The 16,455-nt window shown below is 45.9% G+C and overlaps 1 protein-coding gene across 2 annotated transcripts; it reads right to left on the bottom strand.

Annotated features, from left to right (window-relative positions):
* Positions 1–3,405: 3,405 nt before the first annotated feature.
* Positions 3,406–16,167, bottom strand: NACA (nascent polypeptide associated complex subunit alpha). Of its 2 annotated transcripts, none has more exons than XM_043966402.1 (8): positions 16,026–16,167; positions 15,439–15,510; positions 6,629–6,714; positions 5,081–5,158; positions 4,602–4,748; positions 4,293–4,421; positions 3,829–3,951; positions 3,406–3,530 (listed from the first exon to the last, which is right to left on the bottom strand). In XM_043966402.1, exons 2-8 carry the CDS (start codon positions 15,506–15,508, stop codon positions 3,516–3,518), a joined length of 648 nt encoding a protein of 215 aa, XP_043822337.1. In that variant the 5' UTR covers positions 15,509–15,510; positions 16,026–16,167; the 3' UTR covers positions 3,406–3,515. The 2 variants fall into 2 exon arrangements, with proteins under 2 accessions (XP_043822337.1, XP_043822336.1); XM_043966401.1 differs by lacking the exons at positions 15,439–15,510; positions 16,026–16,167 and adding exons at positions 8,000–8,245; positions 8,555–12,357.
* Positions 16,168–16,455: the final 288 nt, after the last annotated feature.

The following is a 16,455-nucleotide window of genomic DNA, read 5'->3' on the forward strand; positions in this document are numbered from 1 at the left end:
TTTTTTGTTTTTTGTTTTTTGCAGGGCAATGAGGGTTAAGTGACTTGCCCAAGTTCACACAGCTAGTGTCAAGTATCTGAGGCCGCATTTGAACTCAGGTCCTTCTGAATCCAGGGCCAGTGCTTTATCAACTTGCTCCACCTAGCTGCCCTGAGTATTTCATTCTAGAGGCCATAGTTTAGTGAGAGAAATCAAACAGGCAATTTAAGAGTATATCACTAAGTAGATAGAATTATATAAGGTGTTCAGTGACAGGGTAAGGTTTTCTTATTCCCCTGAAACAAGGAAAACCCAGGACCCTCAGAAAGGCCTCACTCAAGTTTTGCAAAAGCCATCTGCTACTGGGATATAAACTCTCATCAAATCACATCTCTAAAAGCCAGCCTTTTGCTGCTTTACCAGATAGTGGGGCTCATAAGGCTCCCACCAGAGACCAAGTCCTGAAGCTGTTTCCAACTTTAGGAAGACTACAGATTATTTGTGATGGCTGGGTTAGGGACATGTGATCGTGGAGTTTCAAGTTCATGGAAACGATTTGACTGGTTTAGGGATTATTCAAGAATAACAATAGCTATCAAGTATATAGTACCTACAAAGTGCCAGGTTACCTACCTTACTTGATTCTCACAACTCTAGGAGGTGGGTGCTATTATTATCCTCATTTTAGAGTTGAGAAAAGAGGCAGAGTGCTGGTGTCCAAGGCTATAACTGAATCCAGGTCTTCCTGATTCCATCTGCTGCAGTCACCTAGCAGACTTTTTGAACTCAGGTTCTCCTGACTCCAGAGCCAGTGATTTATCCACTTCGCCACCTAGCCGCCCCCAACCTAGCAGACTTATTAGTTTAATTAACTAATCACTGAATTAGAACATAAACAAGAACTATGGGAAAGTTAGGCACTTTACTCATGAAAAAGCCTCTTTTTTAGGCTTTCACTTGAATCCTGTTACACGATTTTTTATTTTTTGGCGGGGCAATGAGGGTTAAGTGACTTAAGGGTTAAGTCACACAGCTGGTTGAGTGTCAAGTGTCTGAGGCCAAATTTGCATTTCTATTTTGTTAAATATTTCCCAATTGTATCCTTTTTTTTGCTAGGCAATTGGGGTTAAGTGACTTGCCCAGGGTCACATAGCTACTAAATGTTAAGTGTCTGAGGCTGGATTTGAACTCAGGTTCTCCTTAATTTGGGGCCAGTGCTTTATATCCACCGTGCCACCTAGCTGCTCCCTATGTTACAGGATCTTAAGGAGTATGGCTATCTTCATTCTAAACTTAAGAATGTAAATCATAGCAGTGATAGGAGTTGAGGTACTGCTGAAGGCAGTGCTATGTATGTAACAGACAATATTTTTATGGAACTTTTGAAGGATGTGTGATCCTCCCAGTAGCACAAAATAATGCGTAATAATGATGACCTTGAGTCATCAAGAAAAGGTATATACAAGATATATACACAAGATATTTTATTTATAAACACAGCTAATATTTACACAGTGCTTCTTGGGGTTTGCAAAGCGTTTTACATATTTAAGGCAAAGAAGTAGATAATACAATTTACAAAATGTTATTGTATAATGGAATAAACCTTCAGCTGTTTTAAACTGTTTAAAACTCGCCTGTCCAGAATATTTCCTTGAGATTTCCAGATGTGTGATGTGTTACCTAAGGCCCTTTTAGACTGATGTTGTCTGAAAAATAACTTTATCTTTACATGTTTCTGAACATAGCCCTCTTCCACTCAGTGAAACTTCATGGAACAAAGATAAAAAATAGTCGTTTATGTTCCCCCCACCAATTATTTTTGTAAGGGATGGCTCACTATGTACAGGATGGGGTAGGGTGGGATATGTGGAAATGGTATATAAAGAGACCAATAAACATTTAAGACAAGTTCAGTAAAATCAAACACACTATAACACATTAAATATCAATAGTCCCCTACCTTTGTAAAATAAGGGGAGATTCCTTTCCTTACCTCTTCTCCAGGGTCAAACTTGGCCATCTTTTGCCTATCTTCCTGGTTATGTTTACTTCATTTTGCATTAATTTATGTCCCTGTGCTAAATTCTTCATATTCACCATTACTTAATGTTGGCTTAATATTCCATTACTTCATGCACTGTTTAACCATTCCCTAAATGATGGGCATCTTGTGTCTAGTTCTTGGCCATTACAAATTTTTATAAATCTTTGACCTTCTTGTGGCTTATTTCTAGCAGGATCTGAGTTGGAGTATTTTAATCATTTTTCTCCTGCAAGAATGGCTCAAACAGATCCCAGCTCCACCAAATTTGTGTCTTGTCATCACAAAACCCTCCTGACATTCACTAGCTCCATTTAACATCTGTGAATTTACTGGTTGTGTAATCTCACATTTTGATTTGCATTTCTTATTACTAATTAGGAGGAATTCATACGGTTTGGTTTGCCAATTCTTTTGAGAACTTTATCACTCTTGCTCTTAGGTACTTGTGATATTTGGGCCATCAGTTAATTTTAAGTGATTTGATGCCATTTCTGCCCCGCTCCAGCAACAGCTTCCATTTATTCTTTCATTGATTTTGTTCACACAAGAACTTTTATAATACACGTAAACAAAATTATTTATTTTATCCTTACTGCCTCTTGTGGTCAAGACATTTCTCCAAGCCATAGCTTCTTTGAAACATAACTACTGTGGTTCTAATTTCTTTTAATGGTAGGACCTTTAGAATTCAGGCTTCATTTCTATTTTGAAGGTATAGTTTAAAGCCAATTTCTGCCAAACAGCTTTCCAGTTTTCATAAAAGCTTTTGTCAAATAGGAGATTCCTTCCTTATTTAATTTATAGAACACTGAATTGTGGTCAATTGTATTTGATTCAGTTGCTTGCTTTTAATAAGTGAGATTATAGTCTAATTAGTTTTTCCTGAAAGATCACTTTACCTTTACATATCTCTAGCTCCTTTCCTCCACCACAACAGCAATAAAGCCCTTGGTCCTCAGAAGATGATACCACTGAACAATTGTTTGTAAGACAGAAAACAGGGCAGGGTAATAAGGTCTTTTAAGACTGAGTTGAAGGCCAAGGGACTGAGTACACGTCACACCCCCGCCCGGGGATGAAAAGATGATTCAAAGCTTGCCAGTAGCATATTTAACTAGGAGCAAAGAAGTGGGAAAAATTTGAGTTGACAGAGGAAAAAACATGTCTAGTAGGAAGACATGTTCACTGCAAGAAAAGAAAGCCAAACATATCAGGTGTCTTACAAAAAGCAGGAGGGCCTACAATATTAACAGAAAACTGAAGCCTGCATTTCTCCAACTGGGGCTGATTCAAACTACTGGTACTAAAGTAATCTGTGTCTTAGGCTTCTGAAGTCTCCACATTCTTGGGGGGTGCGCGCAGAACAAGCAGCTACTGGGTTCATCCAACAAGAAGCCACAACTTTATTGATAGAAACAGTACAAATTTCAAATCAGGTTGCATTTAATCTTCTCTGAAACACTGAAAAAATGTCTTTGTCTCCAGATTGTTACATTGTTAATTCCTGCAAAATAAAAAAAATGATGTATCAGAGGAAGGGACAGACAATTTGGGAGGACTCCAACTAACAGGGATTAGACATGAACAGAAAGGAATAGGCTTGCAAAGTAGGGGTTGGGTACTCCCTATACAGGCTGCTCTGCCTTTAAGGATACTAAGAGGGTCCAAAATGTTACGAAGCTGGCTAGATAGTTGAAAACATCTCAAAACCCCACTTTACTAAGGTTAACAGTAGAATTTCCAAGTGAAACTGTTCACTAAGAATCAGGGCAGAGGCAAAGAGGAAGGACATGAATACTTACCATAATAGCATTTACAATATCATTACTGTTGTTCTTTAGGGCTCGGACAGCCTTTGCTCTGGATACATTTGCTTGGGACATGACCAATTCTATGTCCTTAACTTCCACACCTGTTTCGTCAACCTGGGGATAAAAGAGACAAGTCAAGACTATAACCATGGGCAGGGCAGAACTTGGTCCAAGAACCTCTTGGGCTACTGGAAAGGTCCAATGACAAACTCTCCACTAGCAGTTAATACTAGCTAGTTGGAATAGTAAGCTCTCAAAAAAAAGTCAAATGATACCAGGTCTTCACACAATATGAACCTAATTAAGGCTAGGTGACCATAGATGTAGAACAGGAAGAGACTTTAAAGACTTCCTGAGAATCACCACCATACTAATTATGACAAAGAAGCCCATTAAGTCAGCCACTTCACAAACAAGACCATTACAAACACATTATGTCCCCAATCGCGTTATACCTCTTCTTCTTCACTTTCTTCTTGTACAGTTGGAGTTTGTGTGTTTTCCTGTATGTTTGAAACAGCTTCACCCTGAACTTTGAATTTTTCAGCAGCAGCTAGCTGTGCCTGCTGAGAGAGATCCTCAATCTGCAAAATGAGAAAACATGGGCAGAGATACTCATTAGTTTAGGCCTTCAGTCTAGATCAGCAAGAGGATCCTAGACGAGCCCAAGTGCCAACTCTAAACTGCTTGCCCAACCCCACAGTTCTGTGCCACAGGACAGAACAATTGCAAAACCTCCAGCTCAGTAATGGAGCCTGGCTTACCTTGGCTTCCCCAAAGACTATGTAGGTATCTGAAGCTGGGCTCTTGTAGACATCTGGCTTTGTGATGACAAAGAGGATATTCTTAGATTTCCGGATAGTGACTCTAGTAACCCCTGTTACTTGTCGAAGTCCCAGTTTGGACATAGCCTACAAAAAGATAGGAAATAAATGGAAACCGAAAGTCCCAGCTTAAGAAGGGAGCTTTGGGTGTGATACATTTAGGAACATAATATCCAAGATAAAACCACTTTCTTGGCTCAAAAGACCTTGCCAATTGCTGAGAATGGAAAAGTTTGCCAGGCTTTCTGGGTTCTTTGGTTACCTTTACTATACACAAGGTTAATTTTCTCTCACTTTAGAATGTTAGAGAAGGAAGTTAATTGAAGAGAAATATCCTACACGACATCAGATACGCTAATACCATTCTCCAAAATCATTTCAAGAAAGCCCCATTCCTTTCCTTCTTTGCTCCCTCATACCTTTCGTGCTTTCTTCTCACTTCGACTCTGTTTTGCTTTACTGACTGGTTCTTCATCAATTTCAGCGGCTGCTGCCAGCTGGTGAGAGAAAAGATTTGAGTCAACTCCACAAGAGTCCTGGCAGTCACATTCTCCTAGAGGATGGATGGTCCATTCTCTCACTTGAGGGTCAATGTCTTCTCAAAGTCCCCCTTCCCAACTGAGCTCTCTGAAGTTAATTCTACAATAATGCCACCATAGTTATCCTATGTATCTCTCTTTCCCCTCTTCCCAGAGAGCTACCACCCCATAGAAAAAGCACTATTACACACTCAATTGGGTAGAGTAATCTCTCTAACCCTGCAGGAAAATAGGAGGGGAAGAGAGAGGGGCAAAAGAAGGAAGGGCGGAGTGGGGGAGGGGACAAACAGAAGCAAATCCCTTTTGAAGAGTGATAGGATGAAAAAAGATGGATAATAGAAAAAGCTGTGTTATATGAAAGTAGTGGAATGGACTTGTGCTACAGGAAATGACAAACAGGATGATCCCCGAAAAACCTTGAAAGACTAATGAACACTGATGTATAGTGAAGTGAGCAGAGCTGAGAGGACATTGTGCATAGTGACAGCAGTATTGTTCAATGAGAAATTGTGAATAACTTAACTACTCTCAAGGGTGCAATGATCCAAGACAATCCCAAGGAACTAATGAGGAAGCTTACTATGCACCCCTATAGAAAGAACTGATAAAAAGAACACTTGTGGATTGTACATATATAACCTGATTGTGATCTTGTGGAGGGGGGAGGAAAGGAGAAAAATTTAGAACTCTAAATCTTATGAAAATGAATGTTAAAAACTACCCTTACGTGTAAATGGAAAATAAAATAAATGTTGAAAAAAAAAAAAAAAAGAAAAAGCACTATTTTGGGGGGAGAGAAAAAAGAAAAAAAGTCAGCACAACTGATCGATACATTGGAAAGTCTGAAAAGATATTGTGTAACACAAATAGACCTCCCACATCTCCATGAAAGGGTGGGTTGGGGTGTTCTCTCAAATCTTCATTTTATTACATTTACTTTTGATTTTTTTGGTGTGTAGTTCTGTTTATTTTGTTTGTGGTTATTGTATATATCAGTTTCTTGGCTCTGTTTATTTCACCCTACTTAAGTTCATATAGATCTTTCCATGCTTTTCTGCATTCATCACACACCATTTCTTATACCGCAGTAGTAATTCCATTACATTCATGTACGATTTATTTAGCCATTCCCCAGTCAACGGCATCTACTAGGTTTCCAATTCTTAGCTATCATAAAAAAAAGATGTTATAAATATTTTGGAGTTTATGGGGACTTTCTCCTTACATTGTGTATAAGCCCAGTACTAGAGTTTCATGTTCAAAGGCACGGACATTTTAGTCAGTTTATTTCTGTCATTCCAAACTGCTTTCCAAAATGGCAGTACAATTTCACAGCTTCACCAACAATGTCTTGTGTTGCCTATCTCTCCACAACCCCTCCACCATCCTTTGAGACCAAGAGGGAACTTTTAAGGGAAATGTGTCTACCTGGGCCTGTTGCGTGGTTGCCTGTGTAGAATCCTGTTCCTCAAGCTCTGGTACTGATTCATCACTGTCAGATTCTGTTCCAGACCCTATGAAGACAAACAAAACAAAAAAACACAACAAAAAATGTTGTTTTTTAATAGTTCCTAAAACAAGTGTGTTTTCTAATAATTACTTTGAAAATGATGCCTGAAGAGGTGGGGGTAGCAGAAGCCACTTAGCATACCCCATAGATTAGCACACCACGCTGTTTCTTTTGCTAGAAGCAGATTCCCAAAGAGCAGGTTTCTGGGAAGCCAGCTAGGCAGGCCCCAATTTAAGGGTTACTATGGGTGTGCACACACAACTTTATACATAAAGGACTCGACCCCAAAGATGAAGGCAATCTGATAGATGCAAGTGATGACTGCTTTTCACCCTTTTAGTTTTCTCACTTCTTGGCAAAGCCCACTTTATGTTGATCTATTCAACTCCAATCTCACCACACCCCTCCAACCATCCTGGGATAGGTTTTGCAAGCAAGGTATAACCAGTGACCAAGTGACACATGTGAAGCAAATTTAGTCTAGCTACATAGTTTAAAAAAATAAAAGGGGGGTGGGGGTGTCCAAGACAGGCAGGGCATTTCCTCCTTCTCTTCAAACAGGCAAGGAGTTGTAAATAGCTGGTACAGGAGTTTGACAACGTTAAAACAGCTTTGTACTAGTTTAAATTTCTCAGCAATGCCAAATTCCAGCCTGATTAACAAGACCTTCACTAATATTGAAGTCATCACATTTTTTCTCCTATGACTCCTCTGAAACCCCCCAATTTTTAAATATACAAATTTTCTCACCTGAAAGGCAAGCATGATTAAAAACTAGTGAAGAGCAAATCTGCTGTACCATCTCACAGAGGGAAAGATAATACAGACTAAAAGTCCTAAATCTAATACAGTTTTATGAGTCCCTGGGCCGCAGCCATCAACAAATCAATGTGATAGGAAAGAAAATCTAAGCAGCTAGAGACCCCAAATTCTATCATACAATTCTAGGCCCAGGGACATGGTTAGTGATATGGGTAGAGATTAAAAGCCAATGACAGTGTAGTGGGTCTTGGTTTTCAAAGTCAGACTAGGCAGCCAGGGATGAAAGACTTGAGTCTAGTTTAGTGGCCATACCACATGAAGTTGCATGGGGCAAGTCCGAGGTGATGAAAACCAAGAGCCCACACCATTTCCCCAAAGTCTTTGCACTTTAAAATACCATTCTATGATCTATGTTCAAACACAAGCAAGGAGAGGGGACAGTGGCGCGTCCTAAGGTTAGTATTGGTGGGTGGCCCTGAGAAGGGTGCGGGCGACACACCATGCACACGGCAAACCAAGGCGAATACCCTTGTTGTTCTTCAAAACGGGCTGCTTGGCAGTAGGGATCGGGGCAGGGACCCCAGTAGGTTTGGGGGTGGGCATATCCACCAGGACCGGCTGGAAAGGCACTCCCCCTGAGGGTGGTTCCGGGGGGATCAGTGGCGGCAGCTCGTCCTCATCAGCTGGGGCTTGGGATTTACAGGGTGCTTCGGGCACCAGCCCAGGTGAGGACGGCAGAAGAGGCTGCTGTTTAGGGAGCAAAGGAGGAGGGACTGGGGAGGGAACAAGAAGCAAAGAAACTGGTGGGATGGGAGCTGGAGAGAGAGAAGCTGACTCAGCCTTAGTAAGGCTGGATTCAGAGGCAGCAGCTACTAAGGGAGAGGATGGGGCAGGATTAGGTACTGTAAGACCCTTTGAAGAGGAAGTGGGACCATCCCCCTTTTCAGTAATAGGGGGACTTTTACAAGTCTGAGGAGAAGCATCCTTTTGGCCTGGAGAGGTTCCTGCCGTACCAATCTTAGCTGAAGGAGTGGGGGAAGCTGCTGGGGAAACAGGAGTTCTAAGGGGTGAAGTTGCTTTACCCTTCTTGGCTAATGGACCTTTTGGAGCTGGGACAATAGGTGTACTCTTGGGAGCTGATGGGGCAGCAGAACCCTTCTTGGTTGGGGGACCTTTAGGAGAGACATCGGCTTCCAAAGGTGAGCCCACTTCAGAAGTGTGGTTAGTGGCCCCTTTAGGGATTACGGTCAACACTGTGGAAGGGGAGGTTGATTTGGAAGATGGAGGAACAGGGCCAGCTTTGGGAGGTGGAATCACATCTGATGAAGTGGGAACCTCTTTGTGAGCTAAGTCAGGTAGAGCAGCAGATCCCCTTTTAGACCTTTTAGGAGTCTGAGGAGAGATAGTTGCCCCATTAGGGGTTGCAGGAGAAGTAGCAGAGCCCTTCTTGGCTGGGGATCCTTTAGGAGTCTGAGAGGGGGCCGTGACCTCCAGGGGAGAAGTGGCTACAGATGAGGCATCAGAAGTGACTTTGGGGGACAGAGAAGCAGATGCTGGGGGAGCAGGGGCACCTTTAGGGGCTGCAGGGGAAGTAGCAGAGCCCTTCTTGGCCGGGGATCCTTTAGGAGTCTGAGAGGGGGCCGTGACCTTCAGGGGAGAAGTGGCTACAGATGAGGCATCAGAAGTGACTTTGGGGGACAGAGAAGCAGATGCTGGGGGAGCAGGGGCACCTTTTGGGGCTGCAGGGGAAGTAGCAGAGCCCTTCTTGGCTGGGGATCCTTTAGGAGCCTGAGGGGAGGCTGTGCCCTCCAAGGGAGAAGTGGCATCAGAAGTGACTTTGGGGGACAGAGAAGCAGATGCTGGGGGAGCAGGGGCACCTTTAGGGGCTGCAGGGGAAGTAGCAGAGCCCTTCTTGGCTGGGGATCCTTTAGGAGCCTGAGGGGAGGCTGTGCCCTCCAAGGGAGAAGTGGCATCAGAAGTGACTTTGGGGGACAGAGAAGCAGATGCTGGGGGAGCAGGGGCACCTTTAGGGGCTGCAGGGGAAGTAGCAGAGCCCTTCTTGACTAGGGATCCTTTAGGAGTCTGAGAGGGGGCTGTGGCCTCCAGGGGAGAAGTGGCATCAGAAGTGACTTTGGGGGACAGAGAAGCAGATGCTGGGGGAGCAGGGGCACCTTTAGGGGCTGCAGGAGAAGTAGCAGAGCCCTTCTTGGCTGGGGATCCCTTAGGAGTTTGAGAGGGGGCTGTGGCCTCCAAAGGAGAGATGGCTATAGACGAGGCATCAGAAATGACTTTTGGAGACAGGGAAGCAGCTTGGGGAGCAGGGGCACCTTTAGGGGCTGCAGGGGAAGTAGCAGAGTCCTTCTTGGCTGGGGATCCTTTAGGAGCCTGAGGGGAGACAGTGGCCTCCAAGGGAGAGGCAGTTACAGCTGGAGTGGGGTCCCCTTTGGGGGCTGGAGGCACAGATGGTATAATGGGGGCCCCTTTGGGGGATGGTGGAGCTGAAGCTGGTAGAGTAGTGGTGGCTTCTTTGGGAGCTGGAGGCACACCTGGTGGAACAGTGGGGGCCTTTTGGGGCGACAGTGGCTTTGTAGCTGGTGGGATAGTGGAGGCCCCTTTAGGGGTAGAAGGGGGCATATATGGCGAAGTATTGGAGGCCCCTTTGGGAGATGGAGTGGCTGAGGCCAGATCAGAGGCAAGGAGGAAAGAGTCCTTTTCAGTAGGGGATCTGTTAGGAGTGCCAGTGGCCTCTAAAGAGGAGGTAGCTACTCCTGGGGAATCAGAAGTCTCTTTGGGGGATGGAGTTATAGTAGCTGATAAAACAGATGGAACTGGGCCACTCTGGGGAATAGAGCTCTTCTTATCTGGGAGCACCTCTGGAGTCTGAGGAGTAACAGAGGCCCCCAAAGGAGAAATGGTTACAGTTGAGGGAATATGGGGACTTTCAGGAGATACAGGACCCTTTTTAGCCATATGGTCTTTTGGAGCTGCAGAAGAGAGAGTTGCAGCTGGAATACTGGTGGTTTCTTTGGGTGCTACAGGGGAAAGGGTAAGTGGAATATCCGGATTTTTCTTTGAGGAGTCCATCTGAACTGAAGAGGAAAGGAACCTCTGAGGAGAGGGGACTACAGCTGGTGTGGTGGGGGAGCCTTTGAGGGCTGGGCTAACAGAGCTGGGGAAGCTATCCGGGTCTACAAGAGGAGAGGCTAAAGGAGAGGTAGCAGAAAGATCTATTTTGGCTACGGGCACTTTTGGAGTACCAGAGACCTCTAAGGTAGAACTGTCTGCATTTGTGGTTGGAGTAGCTACGACTGTCAGAGAGGGAACTACAGCAGGAAGAGGGGATCCTACAAGATCTTTTTTTGCTGGAGTGGTCTCCTGAGATGGAGAGCCTGGTGAAGATTTCAAAGAACAAGTTAAGGGGCTTTTGGGAGCCACATGGGCCAAAGGTAACGTAATAGGTACTTTCTTGGTTGGAGATTCTGTTTGGATTGGAGTAGAGACGCCAAGAGACATGGGGACAACAGAAGGATCCTTGGGAACCACAGGAGACAGAGGTGAGGCTGTGGGGAGAACAACACGATCCCTTTTGGGCTTGGGGTCTGCTGAATCTGAAGGAATAAAAGGGTTACTCAATGGATAGTTGCTTCCCTCAAGGGAAATGGGAACAGTAGCAGTTACAGCAGGGGAAGCCAGCATGCCAACTTGTGTGGCTGTTACAACTGGAGTAGAGGTTCCTTCTAGGGATAGACTTCCAAGGGGAGGAGTTTTGGGTCCTAAAGAAAGAACAGGTGGAACTGGTAGAGAAGTGGCAACAAGCGGTAGTCCAGAAGAGGGATCTTTCTGAACAGGTGGCATCAGTAAGGAAAATGGGCTCCCTACAGGTGAACTGGACACAGCAGGAGAAACCAGAGGGTCTTTTGGAAATAGAGTGACAGAGGATTCTAGGGTTGTAGAGGTTGAAGGTCCCTGGGAAGAGATACCTTGAGGAACGGTGGCTGGGGTAGGGCTTTTAGGTTTTAAGAAACTATCAGAGCCTATCTGAACTGCAGCTTCAGAACCAAGAGAAACAATCTGTTCTGCATGTGAGACAGGAGAGCCTAGAAGAGGAGTGAAGGCAGTAGAGAGGGCTTTTGGAGCAATGGCTGTTGGAGAAGGGGTTGCTGCAGGAGCAGCCTGGACTGAAACAGGTAAGGGAGGGCCTGTCTGGAGAATGGTGTTTGACTCAGAGGCTAGAGGAGTTCCAAGATGTGGTGGGAGAGAAGTGACAACATCTGGAGAGGTGGAAAGGCCTTTTAGGTCACCAGATTCCTCAGGGGTAATTGTGGCAGAGGTGGAAGCCACTTTGGGGACTGGAATTCTAGGATTAGGAGGAGTTGGCAGAGATGTGACTGTCCCAGGTGTAGTTGGGCTCACTGGATGAGGTGAAGCATCCAGGCTCTTTTGAGCAGAGGTGGGGGCCAGGGCCACCAGAGACAAAGGAGCTGAAGAGGAGGGGGCACCTTTCAAAGCTGGGGAAATCATAGGGGAAGCCAGAGCTAGGGCAGCTGGAGAGATGGGAGGTCCTATCAGATCTGGGAGAAAGGCTGGTGTGCCCACGGGGGAAGATGGGGGAAAAGCATAAGTGGCTGGAGCTTGGGGAAGACCAGCCCCCAAAGGGAGGGTTGCCTGGGGAAAGGGTGCTACAGAAGGCCAAGAAGCCCCTGTGTTTAAGCCAGGGGTTGAAGGAAGAGAGAATGGGGAGGGTTGGTCAGGTGCAGTCAAAGGACAAAAAGGCTGGGGAACGGGAGAGAAAGGAGAGAGGGCAGGTGAGGGAAGGGGAGGAACAGGTCCAGGCTGTGCCAAAGCAGCGCTAAAAGACACAGGGGGCATAGCTGGAGGGAAGAGAGAATAAGAGAGAGAGGGGAAAGGAAAAAACACAGGTGAGTTATCCGATCCCATTCAGCAAAACATGCCTCACAGAAAATACCTTTTGTTTTACCCAAGTCACTTCAAATGAAAGCTCATTCAGATTTATGGAAGTAACACACATCACCAACTAACTTTCTCTAAACACAGAGTACCACGGGGGTTTCTCACAAGGATTTTGCCAAGTTCCTGCAACAGAAATATTAAATCTTGGGAGAGGAAGAGCACCCCAAATGTGGTTTTATAAAGAAAGTGTGGCTCTTTGCTGTCTCGGGGAGGTGGGAGAGAAGATAGGGAGAAAAATTTGGAACTCAAAATCTTACAAAAATGAATGTTGAAAACTATCTTTATGTGTAATTGGAAAAAATACTATTAAAAGCCCCCCCAAACCCAAAGTGCAGATGGTCTCAACCCTGCATTTCTAAAGGCCCCTGCACAAAAAGCCCCCTTTGCTACTAGTACATTCTTCCATATTGCCTACCCAAGGATCATAAAATAACAAGACCAGGTTCATATCCCTGCCACTTGGCGTTGATAAGCTGAATGAGCAAGAAACAGTCAGTAGAAATCCAAGGACACTACCAGATCAGGAACCATTCTCTCCCCCATGCCAGGGCACAGCAAAATAAGAAGTCTCGAATTCTTTGTACTTCCAATTCAATACAAAGCAGTGTGGCATCAGTGAAAGAACACTGGAAAGGGAGCGTTGTGTTCTACTGCCCCATATGATTTGGGGGGGGGGTGTGGCAATGAGGGTTAAGTGACTTGCCCAGGTCACACAGCAAATGTCAAGTGTCTGAAGCCATATTTGAACTCAGGTCATCCTGAATCCAGGGCTGGTGCTTTATCCACTGCTTCGCCTAGCTGCCCCTACCATATGATCTTGAAAAAAATAACTTCAGTTTTTTGGGCCAGTATCTTCATTTGCAGAACACAAAAAATTTGGCCTAGATGATGCCTAACGTCCCCTTTCCATCTCAAGGATTCTATACTTAAAGGTTTATGTGTTAGGAAGGAAATAAAAAGATATAATACCCTCGTTTGGCAACATTAGCTCTTTAGAGGTATGAAGATTAATCAGACATCCTAGGGACTAATCTTCGTCATTAAGGGTGTAGGCTGTCATAACTTTGGCTCAACTTGTCCAACCAGACAGACTTTAGTTTGGAAATAGGGTAGGATACAGAAAAGAGGCAGGGAGCACACAAGGTTGAGAGTGAAAAGGAACTCTGCCCCCCCCCCCAATAAATTACCTGATGCTCCCCAGCCTTGAAACAAAGAAATGAAGGTTAATATCAGGAACAAAATAAGGCTCAGTCAAGGGTTCTTTTGAATGTTGGACTGGCATAAGTATTGAGGGAAGTATAAAACTAGACTAACAAGTGATAGATCACTTGAAAGGAACACCTTACCAAGAAGTCACAGTATACCCCACATTGAATTCAATCCCCAAATTCCTACACTAGTTGGTGTCCCAACTAGTCCTCTGTGGAAAACCTGTAGTTCAAAGCTTATAGGTTTATAATTGGGATGTATGCATGTCCAACAGGAATGCAGGACAGAAACCCAAATAAGGTGTCAATCTTGTCTGCTTTAGCTTGAAATCTGGCCATCAATCCTGTTTCTGGATACCTGGGTTATTCACTTCAGTGATTCTGCCTGCATTCTTTAGTCTTTCAAAGTCCTATTCCAGATCACTGGCATTCCCCAACACTGAAAACCTATTATTCCAACTTAAGTCTCTTTCAAGAATAAGAACTAGGACAGAAAACCCTGTCCATGGACAAGAAAACCAGCAAGGCCAGTTTTCTCTCTCAATGAATGGGAGTCACAGGAACTCAAAATTTGAGAACAGTCTGAACTTGACAGTTTAGATTTCAGAAGTGCCCTGGACTTCATCATATGCTTTTATATTAAAAATTGTATTAGGATGATTTTTCTGAGAAATACTGAAATCTTTTTTTTTTTTTTGCAGGGCAATGGAGGTTAAGTGACTTGCCCAGGGTCACACAGCTAGTAAATGCCAAGTGTCTGAGGTCGGATTTGAACTCAGGTACTCCTGAATCCAGGGCCAGTGCTTTATCCACTGTGCCACCTAGCCGCCCCACATCTTATCTTTTCATAAGCATTCTCCGTAGCATTCCAACCAAGGACACTGCTTTTCTTCCCTAGCATGGTGGCAGCTGCATTTAATCCCTTCAGCTGTTGAAAGTCAGACTGGTGGAGGAGAATTTTACCATATCCCCAAAGAACTCACTGTGTAAGACACAACTGGCTAGTATGACCATATTTTTAACAAAACAAAAAAAAAAGGCTCATTTTAAATCAGGGAAAGTGAAGTAGGGGCAAAAAGTTGTAGGGATGAGAAGCAGGATGAACTTCACTTAGCCTATTCACAAAGCACTCACTCCAATTTCTTTAGCCTTCACCTCCTATATACAGCAACACATCTGTCTTTACAGACTAAAAAGTAAAGAAAAAACTTTATCGGCCTCATCGGATACTAGGTCCCCAAGTTTCATTAGGTAACTAACATCTGCAGAAAATGTTGCTGCAACACAATAAAAACCGACTCACAGCACTAATCCCCAGGTCACATCATCCCAGGGGAGAACTCCAGGCCCACTAGGGCTCTCTCACCATTTGTGAGCATCTAAATCCAGACATGTGACAGAAGGCACAATGCCAAATGACATCTAAAACCTTGATGAAACTTCCTGGCTGGAGCTTCACCTAAGCTCGGGTCTCTTCAGCCAGTCCGTGTGGCGGCCACTTCCAGCAGGGGGAGAATTTCTGGAACCTGCTCAATTTCCTTGTGTGTGTGGGGGGGTGTCATAACAGCTCCTTTTTCAGAAATCGATGGTACCCACAGACAGTCCCATCCGGGGAACAGAACTTTAATAGAATGATGCCTGAGAAACTACCCTAACTCCATCAGCCAGCTCTGTCAAAGTCAGGCCACATCTCGCCATTCTCTCCCCCCGCCCCCGCCCCCGGTCACTCGATCCTCTCGGGCTGCTCAGTCCATCAACCTTATCGTGAGCCGGTCGGGGGGACCTACCTGTCTCAGCCTGGGGCTGTGGCAACTCTTGCTCTGTGGCTGGGACGGTTTCTGTCGCTTCGCCGGGCATTTCTGGGGGGGGAAAGAGGAGAGACCTCGAGTTACCAGGGAACCCCTCCCTCGGCTGCCCCCGAAACCCACCGGTTCCCAATCGGGTCCAGCACCGACTGCGCGCGAGGTTCGGACCCCACAGCGGCCCCGGAGGGTCGGGGGAAAGCCGAGGACTTCCACCAATGCTTCGGGAGCCCCGGCCTGCCCCTCGACCCACAGGTCCGCGGCTGCTCCATGACCCGCCCGGCCGCGGGCCTCCTGCTCTGGCGGCATCTTAACTGCCAAGCTCCACAGCAGGCGGGGGTGGGCGGCTCTCGCTCCGAGGCCTCTTCCCCCGCCCCCGGCGCGGGCGAAGGCCTGCAGACCCCATCTTGTGTGTGTGTGGGGGGGCGGGCTCCCCCCTCCCGCAGTCCCCCCGCCTCCCGAGGGACCCCGCCGGGCTCCGGGCTCTCCTTAACTCCGTCCCCGCGGGCGGGGGGAGAGGTCCGGACCTCGGGGGAGGCGGATGGCGGCGGATAGAGAGCGGCGGCACTTACTGTGAGAGGAACGCGGGTCCAAGATGGCTGCAGAAAGAGAACTGGAGTGAGCGTGACCGGCCCCTGCTGCGGCGGAAGCTGGGCGCGAGGAGGGGCGGGGCCAGCGCGTGAGCTTCCGGTTCAGCAGCTTCTAGCTGGGGAGCCGCCTGACCCCCAGGGAGTGGCCTCTAGTTGCGGCTGTCACGCTGTTCCCTGGGCCAGACGGATTTATTGAGCGCCTACCATGTGCCAGGCGCTGAGTTAAACGCTAGGGATAGAGGAGGAGGGGTTAGAGGCGGTCCCTTCTCTCAAGGGTCTCTCAGTCTAATGGTGGCGACCAGCGTGCAGACACTACGTACAAACAAGCCGCGCCTATAATAAATTGGAGAAAAAGTACTAGAATGAAGTACTAGCGGAGGGAAAGTACTAGAATGAAGAGGGATTGGGGGAG

This window comes from Dromiciops gliroides, chromosome 5, assembly GCF_019393635.1.
Source record: "Dromiciops gliroides isolate mDroGli1 chromosome 5, mDroGli1.pri, whole genome shotgun sequence".
NCBI lineage: Eukaryota > Metazoa > Chordata > Mammalia > Microbiotheria > Microbiotheriidae > Dromiciops > Dromiciops gliroides.

Excerpts from the sequence above, each read along its gene's own strand:
- NACA (XM_043966401.1), bottom strand. The coding sequence starts at position 12,341 with ATGCCCCCTGTGTCTTTTAGCGCTGCTTTGGCACAGCCTGGACCTGTT. Across the intron at positions 5,159-6,628 it reads CAACCACGCAACAGGCCCAG|CTGGCAGCAGCCGCTGAAAT; the intron begins GTAGACACATTT and ends TTCTCTCACCAG. Across the intron at positions 4,749-5,080 it reads GTGAGAAGAAAGCACGAAAG|GCTATGTCCAAACTGGGACT; the intron begins GTATGAGGGAGC and ends ATCTTTTTGTAG.